We start from the raw sequence: 18,150 nt of genomic DNA on the forward strand, positions 1-18,150 counted from the left end.
CATTAGAATTATCGAATTTTGATATATCAATCTTTGACCAATAAATTTGTTTTCGATGGATCGTAACATATTTATAGCGTGCCAATGGTACCAATGATGATCGTGATGATGATTATATTTGGATGATAATCACTTCATCTTCAATGTACAGTAATACCCCGCTTAACGCTGCCCCGTTTAGCGCTGATTCGATATAACGCTGTACAATTACCCTACATTACATTACATTGTTACATTGTATATGAAGGGTAAAAATGCATTATGTAAAAATAGCCCCGCTTAGCGCTGTTTCGCTTAACGCTCAGAATTTTTGTAACGTAACCCCCGCGTTAAGCGGGGTATTACTGTATATATTTATGATTGAAAGTTTTTTCGTTTCACCAGAAAAATAGTTACAAGAATATGGTATTGGATTTTCTTTTGTTTCTTATCATCGTTGATGATGACTGGTGGATTAATATTTTGATGGTGGAATTTGTTGTTAATGTTGATCAGTAAAACAATTTTGTAAATGATTAATTATCATATTTTTTGATCATCATTTGATTTTTTTTATTTTTTTGAGTACGTCATATAAGAATGGTGCGTGTGTGTATGCGTCTTTTTTGTGTGAGTGAGTGAGTTGATTGTTCTATTAATAGTAGTGATGATGATGAAAAAAATGTTGCAATTCCGTTTTTGATTGAAGAGTGAATTTCATTTTTTCCACATTTTTATCATCATTATAACAAAACAGTAACACAAATAAATTCACACAAATAACAGTTTTTTTAATAATAATAATATTTTTACAAACTCATTCAAATTTATAATGCTTTTAACAATTAATTAATAATTGAATTAATTGTAATATTTGACTTAATACAAAAGAAAATTTTTAAAAAAAATGTCATTTCCGACATCGTTTTATAATTCTGGATTTTTACCATCATCGAATGTTGAGGAAAACATTGATGAACGTGGTAATGTAAATCAAGGTGAGATTAATGATGATTATAATTATAATAAAAAACTTTGTCAATAATGATATCTAATATACTAATATACTAATATTTTATTTTTAAAATTGTCCCCTAGAACTAGTCAGGAACCGACAATTCAATGGATTGCACATTGATTTTGTCCGAAGGAGATTCCGCATCGTATTTTATTAATGCGGAACTTGATGTTATAGACAGAAATAAATTCGGCGTATTTCCTTTGTCCGGAAAAATAATGAATGTACGTCAAGCAACAAACAAACAGATCAAGGAAAGCTGTTGTATGATGATATTGTAACACAAATAATCACAGACAATATAATACTTTTTAATAATAATTATTTTTTACAAATTCATTCTAATTTATAATGCTTTTAACAATTATTTAATAATTGAATTAATTGTAATATATTTGACTTATTACAACAAAAGCTCCATCATCAAGAATTTGTGATATTGTTCTTATCAAAAGTTCATATCTTCAATATATATATTTAACACATAAAAATGAATAAAGAATTTATTAAATGATTTTCATATTGATATTAATGTAATGAAACCACACAATTTTACACTGGACTTTGAAAAATGAGTTTATGACTCACGGCCAAGTTTCTTCCATGCTGGATTTTTCTCCTACTTGTTGGTTTTCTTTTCCTTGCCAAAAAGGAAGTCGATTTTGTCCGATGTTCTTTCTAGGACATCACATATCTACTAGTCTATATATATATATGTCATATATAATACTTCTCAGTACTATATAAAGGTGCAGTTATGACGGGGCGTGTTGTGGTCAAACGGAAGTCTAAATATATCTTAACGTTTTCATTTTTTCTTGTGTGGAATAGTCTTTTTTGAATTCTAAACCAATAACTTTCATTAAATTCTTGATGATGGTGCTTTCCTTGATCTGTTCAGCGTCGCTTTTAGTGAAAAAAGTTTTCAACAAATAAGTTTTGTTAATAATATTGCTACAACGAAAAAATAATAATAATGGAAAATTAACACGTGTATTTAAATGAGATGAAAAATACAGACAAAATTTAGAAAAGACAAAAGTTTAAATGACACAGAGCCAATGACTAAAATAAAACATGCGCATCGTAGTTTAACACAACAAGGGTAACTAAAGTTAAAAAATTGAAAAAAAAACGTGTGGCGTGTGTTATGGTCACCATTCATAAATGAAGTAAAATCTTTTGATTAAAATTCCTCGACATTAGATGGCAGCAACGTCGGCATCAAATATAAAATTGATTCGAATTGTTGCAATCATTATATCCATTCCATTTTAATTTTAATTCCGTCATAGCGATCCAAAAACTATTTCAGGTTAATGAGTCAATTGTATGCCATCCTGGCGTTTACACATAATAATGATGATGATGATGGTGATGATTACATCATTCATTGTCAAACAAAAACAATAGTCGAAATTAATTGATGATGGGATTTTTTTTTTTTTTTGATGTTGGCCATATTTGGATCAACTACCATCATTCAGTATCATGACATATGTATCATCATCATTCATCAGTACGATGAATGGAACAACATTTTGTTCACAGATATATTATATTTACGAATCCAAAAAATCATCTATCGGATGCGTCTGACCTCAAAATTTATTTATATTATTATATTATTGAACGACGAATAATAATGAAAGAAAATTTTTTTTTTTTTTTTGCGACCAAAAATGAAATTTTAATTACTACGCATGTCTACAATATGAATCATCATCAACAATTATGTTAACCACTTCGACGAATGAATGCATGAGGCAACCACGACCATCATCATCATCATCATCATCATCCAACCAGTGATTATAATCATTACACACATTTTCATTCCATTCGTTGTTGGCCAATAGATTGTTTTATATGCGATTTTTTTTTATTTAGATTTCCATCCAAGTCCTGTTCTTTCATTAGTCTGACGGGTATTATGTTTTTACTATTCTAAAATCGAACAACAACAACAAAAAAAAATTAGTCAACATCAACCAACATAAATACGACAGAAATATTTTGCAATTATCAACATTTATTGAAAAACATAATTGTCAACAAATCGGTGATCGACCTACAAGTGTATAATTTGTTGATTATTTTCATCGAAATGTGATGTGATTTCTGATGATTAAAAATCTCACTTGTTGATTTATTTACATAGCCACTACAATATATCATTACGCTCCTGATAAAAGGTAAATTAAGTGATTTGTGTGTTTATCAAGTGATTGTTGTCGTATTGAAACAAAAAATCCTGATGATAATATCTTCTCATTGTCATCGATACACAAAAAAATAAACAAACAATACTATTTTCACACGTGTTGTTGTGTTCATCCAAAAAAAATCGAATCATCAACACTAATAAATATGTTTTTTTGCATAATTATTTCAACAAAACCACCATGAGCAATAGATAAGTTTCTTGCCGTTTGAATTTCCGCCCAATGAATTAATTATCAATATGAAAACAGCGACAAACCATAGGAAATAGTGAATGTGTTGAAATCATTTGATCATTGTTGTTGTTGTTGGTTGGTTTGTTGTACAAAAAGAAGTTATTTACATTCATTCAGTTTGACCAGTTGCTACCAGTTTCGATAAATGCATGAAATGCACTGTCCTATCGATTACAATAAAACCAATCGATTGATCACACAATGATTTAAGAAGATTGATTTAACCACCACCTGTCGATAAACATGTTTTGTTGTGGAGAGAGGCGATAATCGGAATGTTGTTATCAAATATAGAATGAATTACAATACACATCAAGGTTATTTTTATTGCTTTGATTGGATAAATTTTTTTCCCATTTCTATCCAATGTTGTTGATGAACAAAAAAAAAAATTTCACTTTCACAAATATTCTTGCCACATCTGTGTTGATCATCATAACTAAAATTATACGATATCATTGGATATCATTGCATCAAAATATGTTGCCAGAATTAGGTTATCCATTCTTCTTCATCGTATACGGCCTTCAATAATATTCGGTCATCAACAGCGGAAAATAACACAATTGGCAGACATACACATGAATTCATGAATTTTCCAGTTTTATTATGGTCTTAAATCTGTAACATTTGACCATGAAGTTTGAGATGGAAATTATTCCGAAAAAACAACAAAGCAGTCTTTTCATCAGATGAGACAGAGAGAGAGAGAGAGATGCTTTGTGAACAAAATGATGATCCAACAGCTTTGATTATAAATTGAAATCGAACGTTTGTGTTTATTTTTAACCTTTTTTTTCTTTATTCAGAACAGTTACATTTCGATTCGGTGTTGTCTGTCAATCAATCAATTTTTCTGTTTTCATCATGATCATGAATCGTTTCGTTTGTTGATTTTAATTTTATTATTAATACCATCTTTATTATTTGGTTGCCTTGAAACACGATTTGCCATTCGTTCTTGTTTATATTGTTGCCCAATTCATTTGTTCTCTCTTTTGATCTTTATCGGCCAGGAAAGAATAATGAGCGAATTGTGGATTCAATGTTTTACTTGTGGTATAGTTGCCAATAATCGACCACAAACAACGGTATGTAAATTTTTTTTTCCTGTTTTCTTGTTTTTCTAATCGAAATTTTCCCCACTTTTTCTATGTCAATAACTGTATTTTGGGTCATATAGCGACGACGAATTGATCGTTCGATGATTGGAAATCCCACCAATTTCCGGCATACGGCTCATGTTGGCGGCTCTGGTGACATGTCCAATCATGTAAGTCATCATTGTTTATCTTTTCATCTTTAAATGACATGATGATGATGGTATTAGTTTTTCTTTTGGCATTTAATTTCGAATGTTTTTTTATTTTCATTCCAATTCTAGATTCGAACAATACAAAATCAAATGGCTTCCAAAGGTGGCTATGATTATGCAATGCCTGTCAAAGTATCGATACCAGTTGTTGATGTCAAAAATTGATGACATCATATATAAACATGATGTCTCATCAATCATTATCAGTGATCGATTATAATTTGTTAATTAAGAAACTTTTAATTCGTGACACATCGAAATCGAATGTGTTCGATTTCGTTTTTGCAATATATTTTTTTTGTTGTTGCTGTTGATCTCTTTACGGTTATCATCTTCTCATCATTTGACAATGTGTGTAAATTTATTTTCTTTTGACCCAAACAACCAAATGTTCCAATTTATGATTTCGTGTGTGGGAATAATAATTTATATTCATTAATTCATTCAGGATTTGGATTTAAAATTTTTTTTTTCATTTCATTTCATTCATCAATTCACTTGTGATATACACTTATTATATTTTATGATGATTATGTGGATTTCTGTTTTAAAAATAAACTACCCCAAAAAACTTTGAATATAGCACACATGTGTATTATACAAAAAAAAATGAAAAAAAATTTTTGTTGTTGATTTTTCAAATGACACTAAAACATATGAAAAAGTAAAATTTTAAACAAATGGATTGACAAACCATTTCCTTGGATTAATCATCATCTTCATCACTTTCGAAGACAATTTTTCGTTTTTCAGCCGATTTTTTCTTTTCAAAAATATCCTAATAGAATGATGATTGTTGAAAATTAAAAGATTAATTGAGTAATTAGATTATCACATTACTTACCAAATCACTATCATCGTTTTCACTTTCTTCTTCTTCATCGCTAAATTGAGTATTCGGATAATTAGGTCCACGTTTATATTGATTCTTAATTTTGGCTATGGAAATACTTTCATCATCTTCATCATCATGATCGAGATATGGATTGGATAAGCCACGAGTGTAGGTTCGATCTTTAACTCGTTTCGTTTTATTCTCCTTTCGTATTGAAGCTTTCAATTTGACCTCTTCTTTTTTGATCATTTCCGAACGATGAGCTTCTGGATCTTTCCCAACATTGGGTAGGACACAAATCTTTTGCGTTTTCTGACTACGATCAGCCAATGACATTGTAAGTTTTCGATGAGTGACACTTTCGGTTGAGAATGGTCGAAAGGTTAGTTTGGTTTTAAATACTGATTGTCCTTGCAACCCTGTGCCTTGCCGAATGTAAAGATGATTATTTTCTCCGGGCAACAAGTTCAATGTTTGAATATCGAATATTTCATCACCCAAATGTAATGACATACTACCATCCGACCATTGAACAACACGGGCATTACTTTCTCGGCTCTGCATTTGGCAATCATCATCGGTAACATTACGCCAACGGATCGTATTCTCAACCTTCAACTTGAGTCTCGCTCTGCCTTCATCATCATGAACTTCATCCTCATCGATTTCATCTTCATACCATTGAGGATCGTATGGATGTGTATCGATACTCAAAAAATTGGGCAACTTTACGAAATGTATACTATCGCCAAGATTGGCAGTGATTCGGGGAATTTCAACTTCGATACGAGTCTCCGGTATCGGTACATCTTGCTCTTCATCCATACTATTATTTGCTCTTTCATCATCATCGCCATGGCCAAATATTTCATTGATGTTTGTATCGATTTCAGATTGATATCGATTCTGTTCATTACCTTCGTCGTCTTCATCGTCATCTAAATTGGATTTTTCGTCCTGTTTGTTTGTGCTGACACGATCCGTTTGTTGATCATCGTCTTCATCGCTCAATTCACCGAAAAGATCTTCAGTATTCGGTTTATTTATCTTTGCATCGTCATCACCACCACTATCACCATCAGACGAAGAATCGATCACGGACTTTCTTTTTTTCGTAACTTTGTTTGTTTGTTCTTCTTCCTCTTGATCCGATTCTTCTGAACTTGAACTACGGCGTTTTCTACGACCACTGCTTTCATTTGAATGTCCATCATCATCATCATCATCTTCTGAAACCTTATCACGTTTATTATCGATAGGCGATTTTTCATCATTATCAGAATCACTTTCACTACTTTTTTGTTCAGCCTCTGATTCATCACGAGAACTGATGGATTTTTTATCACTTGAATAATTTTCTGCATTTGATTCGTCATCATTCGGTTCATCACTTCGATTCACTTCTTCATCATCACTTTGGCCAGAATTACTTGCCACATCTGAATCGTCATTCTGATTCGAATGATTAGATTCCTCATCTTTTTCGGAATCCGAATGATTAGCATTCAATGGTGCACCAGGTGTTTTTGGTAATCCTATTTCATCAATTAATCAGAAAGATAACAATCAACACTATCACATAACATAAGATAACATACCGATATCATCACATGAACCATCATCACTGCTGTAATTTCTATAATCAGACATTTTGATTTTGGTGGACAAAAATGATGATAAAAAATAAATTTTGATGTCAAAACACAACAAAAAAAAATCAAAACATTTGAGAAGAGTTATTCATAAATAACATGTTAAAAGCTTATGCATAGTGATCAACAGAGGGCATTGCAGTAGGTTTTTTTTAAAATCAATTTATTATTATTCACAATAAAATGAGTACACAACAGCATTATGAATTATGTCCGTATTTGGTGGTGTCGTTGGTATTTTTTTTTTTAGATTTAAAATTTTCTCCATATAAACAGATAATAACATGGCCATTTAAATTTATAAAATCATAGTAGTGTATTTTTTTGATTGAACGACCCAAAAAAAAATTTGGCTCGTTGGTGTTTTATGTTAAGGTGTATGGCTGTTGCTATCTGATATTGATTCAAGGGGGTATAGCTATGCAGATGTTTTTTTTGTTGTTGTTGTTTTGTCGATGTTCAATTTAGAAATAGCAAAGAAAAAAAAGAAAGAAAAAAGGAGATAATGTAGGATAGGGTGATGTGATATCTCCACAATTGGTTTTTTCGAATAAACGGTCCATTTATTATGTGTCTCCAGGGATTATTGATGTGATTGGTTTATGGAAAAAATTGTTGACAATAACGAAACGAACCGGAAAAAATTCTTCAATTCTGTCTGGTGCTTTTGAGAAAATTTTCGAAATCCTGACAAATTTCGGCATTATTTTCATCGCCACAGTTGCCAAAATCATATCTAATTTGGTAATGAGAAGGGAATTGAAAAAAAAACAGAAACGATAAGAATGATTGAGACATAAAGAATTTCTATGGATGAAACGTACTGATGGTTATTAATTCTATCCGAATAATGATGGCCATCACCACCGGCACCGATTATTATTCCTTGTGGATTATTTAGATATGGATTGACAATGTTTGATGTGTTGACCGTTTGTGGTTGTTGCCAATCATTTTCAACCAATGTGAGAATCTTTTTTACCATTTCTTTGATGGACGTAGACATATCACACTTGAGTGTTTCTTTTAATCTACCCAACACAATTGTAAAATCTGTTTTTCCTTTCGAAGCAAAATATGCCTGCATTTGTTGTCCACAGAGCTATTGAAATGGAACAAACATTTTTTCAATGACACATTGATCCTAAATTATGATCGATAATTACCTTCAAAACATGACATACACATTTAACATTATCATCACGTTTAATATCGGATGAGAGTATATTCATCAATAAACTTGGTAAATGTTCGGCTAGATCCGGTGCATTACAACGTGAATATAATTCAGCTGTAAATAATGCCAAGCCACGTAGATGGACAAATGTGTTGGCCGATGTTATGTCACTAACTTTTCTCGAACATTCACGTTGATTTCTATGCATGGAATTATATAGCAATAAATTCATTAAAATTCATGATTTATATAAGAAAACAAATAACGAACCGTTTGAAAAGTAACTGTTTGAATGATTGACCAGAACTTGCTTCGCGAAGATGTTCCATGAAATGATCGCACAAACGAACTCCATTATAACGAAAGTTCACATCAATTATCGACTATTTAATGGTGGTTACAATTATAAAACGCAAATATAAAAAAAAAGATTTATTACCTGGTCAACGATTTGATTGACGATCAATTCGAGAACACAGTCATCTTCATCAAGATACGAGTTGAGAATTAATGTTAGTTCATTAATACCTTGATCATACATGCTGGGCTTATTCGATATATGATTGATAAAATCTTTCAAATATGAGAGTGACATATAATCTTCGATATAATTCTCATTCTCATGAAGGGCAGCCGTATTGGCGTTAGGGCCACCATTAGTGGCATAATTATGATTGTTGTTGTTATGGTTGTTTGAGTTGGAAATTGGTGCGTTCGATACCTGATTTATTGTACGATACGGTACACCACCATTGCCTCCTACAATCGCTGCCATCGTAGGATTAGCATTTGTTGTTCGATTCGAGCGTGGAACAAATTCTTGGGCGCTCGGATTGAGCTTCGAAAACTGCGTTTGAGGTGTTACGATTGAATTATTGGGCGAGGAATCTGTAACGAATTGAATTAGAACAAAAAAACCAAACATTATCAATCAAAAATTGCAAATGTCATGGCAGCCAGCTAACACTGACTTGATCGTGAAGAAAGATTGTGCAAAGATATGTCCACATAATTCGATGGAAGCGAACGACTTGATGCATTCAGCTGTTGTTCATTACGTTCGTTTACATTTAACAAATTCAATCGATCGCCAAGCTCGGTGACGGAATGTGATATTGAATTATTCGTATTCGATGATAAATGATTATTTTCCATTCTTTTAATTTAAAAAAGTCATTGTCATTGTCATCCCATTATAATAATAAAATTGATAATCAATAGGTCAGTGACCAATAGTAATAAATACCTTTGTTTTCTGGGATTATGATTTGAATCGATTATCTCGATTGCTAGCACATTTGTTTAATTGACAAATTCAGGCAGATTAACAAGGATCTGTTAACAGAAACGGGAAAAGAGAAAGAGAGACAGAATGTAAAACGTTTTTTTTTTCATCAGCTGACTTTATCAACAATACTTTAAAAAAAACATCAAAAACGAAAAATCTGACTTTGTCATCAATCCAATCAAGATGATACCTGTAAGAAATGATAACTTACCAACAATTTTCAAGTGTTCGGGATTCTTCCACGACTCTTTTATAGAACAAAACAAAAACACAGTGACAAACACACTCAAATAAACAAACAAAAACATATACATACACAAAAACACACACAGACGAACAAAACAGACAAGCCAAATGGCAAAACTAAATGATACAAAAATTAAAAATAAAAAAAATTATTATTATGATTCGCGAAATACATAAAACACATCTAATATGAGAGAGAGATAGAAAGACGGACGGACAGAATCGAGTCAAAAATTGTATATACAGCCACTTGAAAATTGTAAATCGACCAAGATAACAAAACAACAAGACGAGGATGAGGACCAAAGAGGAGGATGATGATTTATATGGATGGTCACAGTACAGTAGATCTTGGTGAGTGAATGTGATAAAGATTGATAGAGAGATAGAAAAAAAAACCAACAGCAAGTCTTATGTTGCTATACACATTAGACGTGTCTTTTGTGTGCGTATTTAACAATTAACTATACAACAATAATAATAATCGACAACAACAGCGCCACTTATGAATTATAACCATCATACATAATGCTACTACTACTAACTACTTCCAACTAATAAATCATTATTGTCATGTATGTGTAAATTAAATGTATATATATACAAAGGAAATAGGAGGAGGAGGAGTGGAACGTGTATTGTGGTCGTATATATATATATTGAATCTATAAAAGTAGTAGTAGTAGTCATATGATTATATTGAGGGTGAGTGAAGAATAAAAAATGTTTGAATTTTTTTTTTTTGTTTTCATTCAAAAACACTCACCCTCCGCCCATTATAATTTTAATTTTATTTTTATTGACAAATTGATTAATTTATTCAATTCAAAATTTAGGATTCTTGCACATGAAATCTTTCTCATCGATAGACAACACATAAAAATGGCATCAACATTAACAATTGAAATTGATTATGAAAAAAAATAGACATGCATAAATTTTGAATAACATCGAAATAATTGAATATAAATGATAATGATGATGATGATGATGATGATGGAAAATAAAATCTCAAAGCTCGAGAAAAAAATGCATGGAAAAATAAAAAGTTCAGATTAAAGATGAATCATAGGAATTGCTGAATTCATTGAATGTAAAAATTGATCATTTGAGTAGAACAAAGAATAACAATTCGATGACCAATGGATCTTCAATGCCCGTTGTAGAAATGTTGCCCATTATTACCGGTATGAGTGCATTATCCAATGGTTGTGTTATTTGTGGTGGTAATGGTTTGCCACCGCTTCCAGTTTCATATCCAACCTAATCGAATATCATCAGATCAGATTTGTCAATTTTTTTTTTTTTTACATCATACCTTGTCAATGTCAAGACTAATGCGTAAGCTTATTTTAGTTAAACCATTCTCATAAAGTTGATCCAGATAATCAATCAATGCTACACAGAATGCTTGCGATACCGTTTCGGCCAATTTGTTTGCATTGATCATTTCAGATCTTCGGCCATTATCATTGATTTGAAGCAAAAACACTTCAATCCATCGGATTAGATAACGATCATTTGCATAATCCGGATTCGAGAAAATTCTGGCACTTTGTACTCCTTCCAGATTAAGGCCATCAATTTGACTTCGAACCCTATGTGTATCGATGATTATTATTAGTTTTTTTTTCACAAATAGCACAAATTTTCCAAATCGAACCTACCCGAGATTTGTACTTAGTTCATCATTAACCCATTTAAGTTGAATCGATTCATCTGGATTAGAATTAGTATCAGTTACTTTACAACAATCGATTCGAAAATCTTTCATATCTTTAATAGCTGAACGAAATTCTTCCATCAATGATGGTGGTATCTGAACTAGTAATCCATCTTCGACGATATTCATTTTAGCTTTTAAACCGGTACTAGATTTAAGAACACCAGAAAAAACAATAAAACTAGCACCGGTCAGTTTTTCTTGAGAACCAGGATATGAAGATAGTTCGGTACGATATTGACTATGTATATCATCATCGTCTTCATTTTGTAAACAAACAAAATGTGAATCAGCTCTCAAGCTAAGATTACCACCAAATGCCAATACATGTTCATTACTGGTCGATAACACTTTGCATACTTTTTCATAACTTAATTTAGGCACAAACAATGTGACACGTTTTCGTTGTTCCACACAGATGAACAGATCTTTGACCACCGATAGTGTATAATGAAAATTACGAAAATCCTATCAAGTTTAAATTTGACAAAAATTTTTATTTAATAAACTACATTAAATTGGCTTGTAGACATACTTACCGCTAAAACATTCATGATTGTATGACCAATCTCAAAGTAGGCAGATTTGCGATTAGCATAGCTAATCACAGGCGATGGATACACTACAATTGATTTAGCAAAAATAAATTAATCACATCTAATAATGATATAATGTTTGCATTACTTTTATATTCATAACCAAGACGTAATACCAAACGAAGAGGAAAAATTTTCGCCCATGGAATCTCCCATTTATGTATCAATATGGCTATTAGGAACGGTGGCGGTGGTAGATGGATGTTTCGTAAACATTGCATAGTTGGCCTAGTGAATATGAAACCACTGTTCTCTTTATTGTTGAACAGACCATCCGGAAAGAATATGTGCATAAGGTCCATATAGAGATTAGCTATACAGAAAATTGTCAAAGATCCATTCGAACGTTCAATTCAATCATGAAATAACATACCAGTGGAAGCACTATCATATAATGTAGTATACATTCGGAAAACATCTCTTGGAAATTCAAGTACATCACCATGTTCTAATGATTGTGTGGCCGTGGTTGCATTATTATGCTTTGAATTGGTCGCCGTTGTATTTTGTGATGAAGTTTGTCCATCATTGATCGTTGTTGTTGTTGTTGAACGACGTAATGATTGGCAATCAATAACACAGATAATTTCATCTTGGCCTACTGATGCCAATCCTTTGCTTGAGAATGACCAACATTCTTGGCTATTGCAACAGGTTTCTGATTGTTATGAAATGAAAAAAAATGATAATTTACCAAATTTACAAAATTAACCAGAAAATTCTTACTGGAGATGATTTTTGTGCTGATATGAAGATTTTTCGTCAATCCAAATGTAATCCAAGGCGTTTGTGGATCGCGTAAAATTTCAATTAGTTGTGAATAATTTGGCTTCGAAGGCAATGATGGATTCGCCGATTTGAGCTCATAATAATTGATGATTGGTGGTAAACTTTGACCATGCAACGAATCAGTAACCACAACTCTGCTGAATTTGATACGTTTGGAAAAATTTTCAAATGGAACAAGAATTTTCTCAGCCAATGGTGATTTGAGCTGAAGTTGTGTTCTGGTAATCACAGGCTTTTGGCCATCCATATTGGAACTGGTATTACTATTGCTACTTGTAGCTGGTTGTTCGACTAGATCACCACCCGGACGAACACCATCAGAAAACATCACCTGTTTCACTGTTGTTGTTGTTGTTGTTGATTCGCTGTTTGATGATTCGGATGAATTATTTGATCGTCGATTATTATTACTGGAACGATGTTTCAAAACACCAATAGGAACCATTACGGTTGGTGGTGGCATATTAACAGCTTCAGAAACCTGTTCTAATGGTGATATTGTTGAACAATATTCTGATGGATTATTCGGATCCGGTGGATGATCAGGCGAATCGTTCACCGTTGAATCATTATGATTGGAAATATCCAATTGGCGACCATTTATTCGTTCAATTTCTTCAATTTTCATTAGGATAGCATAACAAAGTTGACAAACACGTGCCTCTTTGTAATCAAGATAAGGCAACCGGGCTTTAAAATTACAACATTGTGAACATAAAACTTTACCACAAGATCGACAATGATGTCGTCGTTTAATGAGTGTAAATCTAACATCACAGTGTAGACAATTTTGAGCATCTTCATCCGGTATCCAAAATGGTTTTACTTTGCCCAACATTTGTTCCTCTTCAGTGAGACCATTTGGCATCTCTTGACGTTCAAAATAATTGATATTCTGCACCAATCCGCCACGTGTTTCGTTTGTTCTATTTTCATTAAGGTCATTGTTACTATTACCATTTTCCGAACTTGTTGTCGGTTGTGATTGTTTCTGCTGTTGTTGTTCGCTTGAATCGGAAAGAATTTCTTCTAATTCCTGTAGCTGCTGTGCTTGTTCATCATTATTAGCACCGTTTTCGTCTTTGTCATCGTCATTAAGGCCAAGTTTTTGAGACCAATATTCATTCTCATCATTATCTTCATCGTTACTATTCACTGGTTCTGATTTTGCATCGACCAATTCACTGCTGCTTACTGGTTGACTATCACCATCGGTTGAATCATTTGTAGGTAAACTTTCTTTTATCTCAGATACTTTGATTTCTTGTTGTACAAGTTGTTCAACCTTGTTCGATTGATCTGGTTCTAATTGTTGAGAATCAGTCTGTATATCGGAATTGGCATCAATATCATCAAGATCATCATTCAAATCACCAAGATATCGATCGAGATCTTCTTCACTCATTGCTCCGATTGCTATTTCATCCAAATCATTCTGGTCCTTATCATCGACCTTTTCAGATGAATCAATCTGTTTGTTGAAATTTTCATTGGTCGTATCAGACGTTTCGATACTTTCTGGTTTTAATTCGGCAACAACTGTCACAATTTTTTCTTGGTTACCGCTCAAATCATCAGCTGAATTGATAATTTTGTCTTCATCGGAAACATTTTCGGTCGTAACTAGACATTCATTATCACAGGCCAGTTTTTCATTGATTGGACAATCCGAATGTGGTTCGCTATTCTGATCATCAACGATTTGTAAAAGGGCATCTTGTTCTTGGTCATTCAGTACTTGATCAGTATGGAGAATTTTTTCGGAGTTGATGGCTTTCGAACCATCATCATCATCATCATCATTGTGCTCAATCACAGATAGATCGTCGTTATTAGCCACAGAAAAATCATTCTTCACATTATCATCATTTGTTTGACAACAATTTAAGTTGTTGGCCATGGAAAATTTATTCTGATTACCAACCGATTTATTCAAGGTTTCAATATTATTGTTTTGTTCGACCAAAACATTATTGTTACTAGTAACCATTGAATTGGATAATGATGATGATGATGATACTATCAACAATTTAGGAGGCTTTGAATGTATAGAAAAATCGGCATCATTTAAATCAATTCTATCATTGATTAAATTGGCCGAATCATCTGATTCATGCACATGATTACGATTATTTACGGCTGATTCATCTATAATACAAGAATTATTGGCTACAATTAAATATACAACATTTGACAATAATTAACTTACCATAATCATCGTTTAGCTCAAGTTCATCAAGAACTTTATCCAAATCAATGACATATTTATCCATTTATTAATCAGAAGATTGATGATGAATTATAAGCTAATTTTTCAACAAAAAAAAAGAATCATGAATGATGAAACATTTTAATCATTTGATCGACAAAGATATCTAAAATGGTAATTTGACAGAATGAGTTAATGAATATATATGATATACGAACAAAAAAAACTTGAATATTGAATCGCAATCAATTTTTTCAGTGTTCTGTTGTTATGTGTTGATAAATATATATCAAAACAAAACTTGGTGTTCACTCTCTCGGCGAGCACATTCACAGATGGGATTCAAATCTCTTATTTATATTATGATGTATTTATGTTTTCCATCATCAAATTTTTTTTTAAAAAAGATTGATTGATAATTGATTTATTTATCATTGATTATATCCAATTAACAATGTTATTTATTTCACCATTTTTGGACAGCCAATGTGTCCAATATCAATGTTCATGTAAGCAATGGAAAACAATTCATTACTTATATTTTTGCCGATATTGTGATGAAACACGTTGTCGTGATTGTGTTTCACATGAAGTTGATTCACAATTTTGTCCACAATGTTTGGAATATATTCCAATGTTGGATGCTAAACTGAAGAAAAACAAGTAAGTCAATTGGAAATTTTCAATTTTTCTCATCACAATCATTGATTGTTTGTACAGATGTGCTCAATGTTATCAATGTCCATGCTGTCAGAATACATTATCCACTCGAATTCAATTGTTGCCAGTTCACAATCCGGATCCGACAAACGATTCTCAGCCTAACGTCAAGAAACTTAGCTATTATTTTTGCTATTTTTGTCGTTGGTCATCACGCGATATTGGCATTCCTGATCAAAGTTCTGGTAAGTTTTTTTTTCAATCAATCAATCATTTTGTTTCTATACAAAAAGTTTTTTTTTCAGCTGGCGGAGGTTTCACTGAACCGAAGGTTCCTGAATCGGAACGATTAGAATCACTTTCCGAATATTATCGTATTTTATCACTTAAAGAAAAGAATGAAAAGGAAAAGAAAAGAATGGTACCGAGAACGGCATTATCTTTGCTCGATAAATATGGCATCACCTCAACATTGTCGCCCAAAGTAACGGCGACATTACGTGCACGAATGGCTAGAAACAGTTCGGGTGTTTCTACATCCGATCTAACCAAATCATTTCCACAACTTGAAGATTTTAAACCATCGATTGGTTTGTCCGAAGATGCACTTCCAAAATTGAACATTGAACAATATTATGGACCAATGGACAATGCTGATCATGCTTCATCGGTGATCGATGTTGGCCATTTGAACACATTACAACAAACACTTAATCAGATTGAACGGCAGCCTCAAAAATGTTCAGATCTTTATCCGACAAGTCAGCAGTTGGTGGTGAAACGATCATTACGTTGTAAAAAATGCGATCACAATCTATCCAAGCCTGAATACAATCCTTCATTAATAAAATTTAAAATTCAACTTTCAGCATAGTAAGTCATCATCATTATTGAATTTTTCAAGTTATTAATTAATTCCTCATTTCACTATATAAATAGTTACATTGTTCCTGAATTGCGTATATTGAAATCAACGCCATTGAAATTGAATGAAACAACACGAATCGAATTAACATTGACCAATCCGACACAATATCTGATCAATGTCACACTATTACCGGTAGATATAATTAACAACCCTATTGCCGATGTAATTTTGCCCAATACTGTGTTGCAATTGACACCAAAAGATGATACCGGTGATTTGGTCGATGTGGAATCATCTAGTTCTAAATTCAATGATGATCCAAAGTAAGCCACGATTAACATATTGATCTTCAATTAATATTTTTTTTTTCTTGTTACAGTGTCATTTCATTTCGTCAGGGTAATAAAATTGGCGTATATTTATTTGTCACACCTAAACAAGGCAATGGTGTTGAATGTCAAGTGCAATTTCGTATGAAACATGATTATGTTCATTCAATTCTTCCATCTACATTGAAACCGGCAAACCAAAATGTTGAAGAGACATTCAAAACAACAAAAGAAACCAAATGGGTTACCCATATGATCAAAGTTAATCTGGCAAATATTTCCGATTAATAATGCTTTTTATCAATATATAAATTCTATGAAATAAATACATTTTATTCTTAAACATGTATATTGTTTATTCATGTTGAATGAATGGATTGGCAATCGGCTCCATACCATCTACGGGACAAATCGAAACAATTGTTGTGCCACGACATACAACCAGTCCTAATTGGCGAGAATCTTCGCTTACTTTATAAGGATCATCTGGATCTATAATATAAACACATTATACATTTGATAATTGCAAATTGTAAAACACATCAAATAAAATTTACCTCGCAGGTATTCAGTTGTACCATCCAAAACAAGATTCAAAAGCGTATCATAACCTTTCAATGTACCAGTAGCTATAATAAATTAAACTAAGGTTATGATGAAATGTTAAAATCATCAATCAATTTACCTTCACGGCCACCTTGAAATTTGATTCGAATTGCTTTTTCCAGATATTTGGAAAGATCGACAATCGATTCTTTTTTCTTCTTTTCTCCACCCGATGATTTATCATTGTGAGCCTGTGTAAACAAAAAGAGAATGGTAAAAACTTTCTTGAACAATTCAAAAACTTACCATTTTGAATGATGATCATAAATTTTCAAATGAAATGAATCTAAATCAAAAAAACAGCTTGTCAAATAATCGATTGAAAACACATGCTTGAATGACCAATGCTCACAGTGCGCTTGCGCATTCAAATGAACATAAAATGAATTTTTTCAAAAAAA

The 18,150-nt window shown here is 32.2% G+C and overlaps 6 protein-coding genes across 11 annotated transcripts; 2 read left to right on the plus strand and 4 right to left on the minus strand.

The window, feature by feature from the left end:
* Positions 1-2,580: 2,580 nt before the first annotated feature.
* Positions 2,581-7,341, minus strand: Atu (Another transcription unit). 4 transcript variants are annotated; one of them, XM_047064302.2, is made up of 4 exons: positions 7,205-7,331; positions 5,616-7,141; positions 5,466-5,549; positions 2,581-2,944 (listed from the first exon to the last, which is right to left on the minus strand). In XM_047064302.2, exons 1-3 carry the CDS (start codon positions 7,254-7,256, stop codon positions 5,478-5,480), a joined length of 1,650 nt encoding a protein of 549 aa, XP_046920258.2. In that variant the 5' UTR covers positions 7,257-7,331; the 3' UTR covers positions 2,581-2,944; positions 5,466-5,477. The 4 variants fall into 4 exon arrangements, with proteins under 4 accessions (XP_046920258.2, XP_075590889.1, XP_046920257.2 ...); XM_075734774.1 differs by lacking the exon at positions 2,581-2,944 and adding an exon at positions 3,012-5,139; XM_075734775.1 differs by lacking the exon at positions 2,581-2,944 and adding an exon at positions 4,787-5,342.
* On the plus strand, positions 2,833-5,212 carry Spec2 (CDC42 small effector protein Spec2). Of its 2 annotated transcripts, none has more exons than XM_075734778.1 (4): positions 2,833-3,192; positions 4,266-4,547; positions 4,640-4,729; positions 4,841-5,212. In XM_075734778.1, the coding sequence occupies exons 2-4, from the start codon at positions 4,482-4,484 to the stop codon at positions 4,934-4,936; spliced, it is 252 nt and encodes an 83-aa protein (XP_075590893.1). In that variant the 5' UTR covers positions 2,833-3,192; positions 4,266-4,481; the 3' UTR covers positions 4,937-5,212. The 2 variants fall into 2 exon arrangements, with proteins under 2 accessions (XP_075590893.1, XP_075590894.1); XM_075734779.1 differs by having other exon boundaries at positions 3,054-3,192; positions 4,473-4,547.
* A 192-nt stretch (positions 7,342-7,533) lies between the features above and the next one.
* Positions 7,534-10,445, minus strand: LOC124500250 (polyadenylate-binding protein-interacting protein 1). Of its 2 annotated transcripts, XM_047064304.2 has the most exons (9): positions 10,040-10,325; positions 9,935-9,970; positions 9,682-9,770; positions 9,407-9,591; positions 8,875-9,323; positions 8,706-8,818; positions 8,425-8,635; positions 8,083-8,360; positions 7,534-7,994 (listed from the first exon to the last, which is right to left on the minus strand). In XM_047064304.2, the coding sequence occupies exons 4-9, from the start codon at positions 9,588-9,590 to the stop codon at positions 7,907-7,909; spliced, it is 1,323 nt and encodes a 440-aa protein (XP_046920260.1). In that variant the 5' UTR covers position 9,591; positions 9,682-9,770; positions 9,935-9,970; positions 10,040-10,325; the 3' UTR covers positions 7,534-7,906. The 2 variants fall into 2 exon arrangements, with proteins under 2 accessions (XP_046920260.1, XP_046920259.1); XM_047064303.2 differs by having other exon boundaries at positions 9,935-10,445.
* A 312-nt stretch (positions 10,446-10,757) lies between these two features.
* Positions 10,758-15,626, minus strand: Sara (Smad anchor for receptor activation). The gene is made up of 8 exons (XM_047064299.2): positions 15,287-15,626; positions 13,015-15,225; positions 12,662-12,946; positions 12,377-12,601; positions 12,232-12,314; positions 11,637-12,160; positions 11,288-11,567; positions 10,758-11,232 (listed from the first exon to the last, which is right to left on the minus strand). The coding sequence occupies exons 1-8, from the start codon at positions 15,348-15,350 to the stop codon at positions 11,074-11,076; spliced, it is 3,831 nt and encodes a 1,276-aa protein (XP_046920255.2). The 5' UTR covers positions 15,351-15,626; the 3' UTR covers positions 10,758-11,073.
* A 114-nt stretch (positions 15,627-15,740) lies between these two features.
* DCTN4-p62 (dynactin subunit 4) lies at positions 15,741-17,486 on the plus strand. The gene is made up of 5 exons (XM_047064244.2): positions 15,741-15,949; positions 16,007-16,191; positions 16,252-16,819; positions 16,886-17,137; positions 17,194-17,486. The coding sequence occupies exons 1-5, from the start codon at positions 15,741-15,743 to the stop codon at positions 17,429-17,431; spliced, it is 1,452 nt and encodes a 483-aa protein (XP_046920200.1). The 3' UTR covers positions 17,432-17,486.
* Positions 17,157-18,107, minus strand: LSm7 (U6 snRNA-associated Sm-like protein LSm7). The gene is made up of 5 exons (XM_047064247.2): positions 17,996-18,107; positions 17,829-17,940; positions 17,701-17,772; positions 17,473-17,635; positions 17,157-17,410 (listed from the first exon to the last, which is right to left on the minus strand). The coding sequence occupies exons 1-4, from the start codon at positions 17,996-17,998 to the stop codon at positions 17,499-17,501; spliced, it is 324 nt and encodes a 107-aa protein (XP_046920203.1). The 5' UTR covers positions 17,999-18,107; the 3' UTR covers positions 17,157-17,410; positions 17,473-17,498.
* Between the last annotated feature and the right edge of the window lie 43 nt (positions 18,108-18,150).

This window comes from Dermatophagoides farinae, chromosome 10, assembly GCF_024713945.1.
Source record: "Dermatophagoides farinae isolate YC_2012a chromosome 10, ASM2471394v1, whole genome shotgun sequence".
NCBI classification, from domain to species: domain Eukaryota; kingdom Metazoa; phylum Arthropoda; class Arachnida; order Sarcoptiformes; family Pyroglyphidae; genus Dermatophagoides; species Dermatophagoides farinae.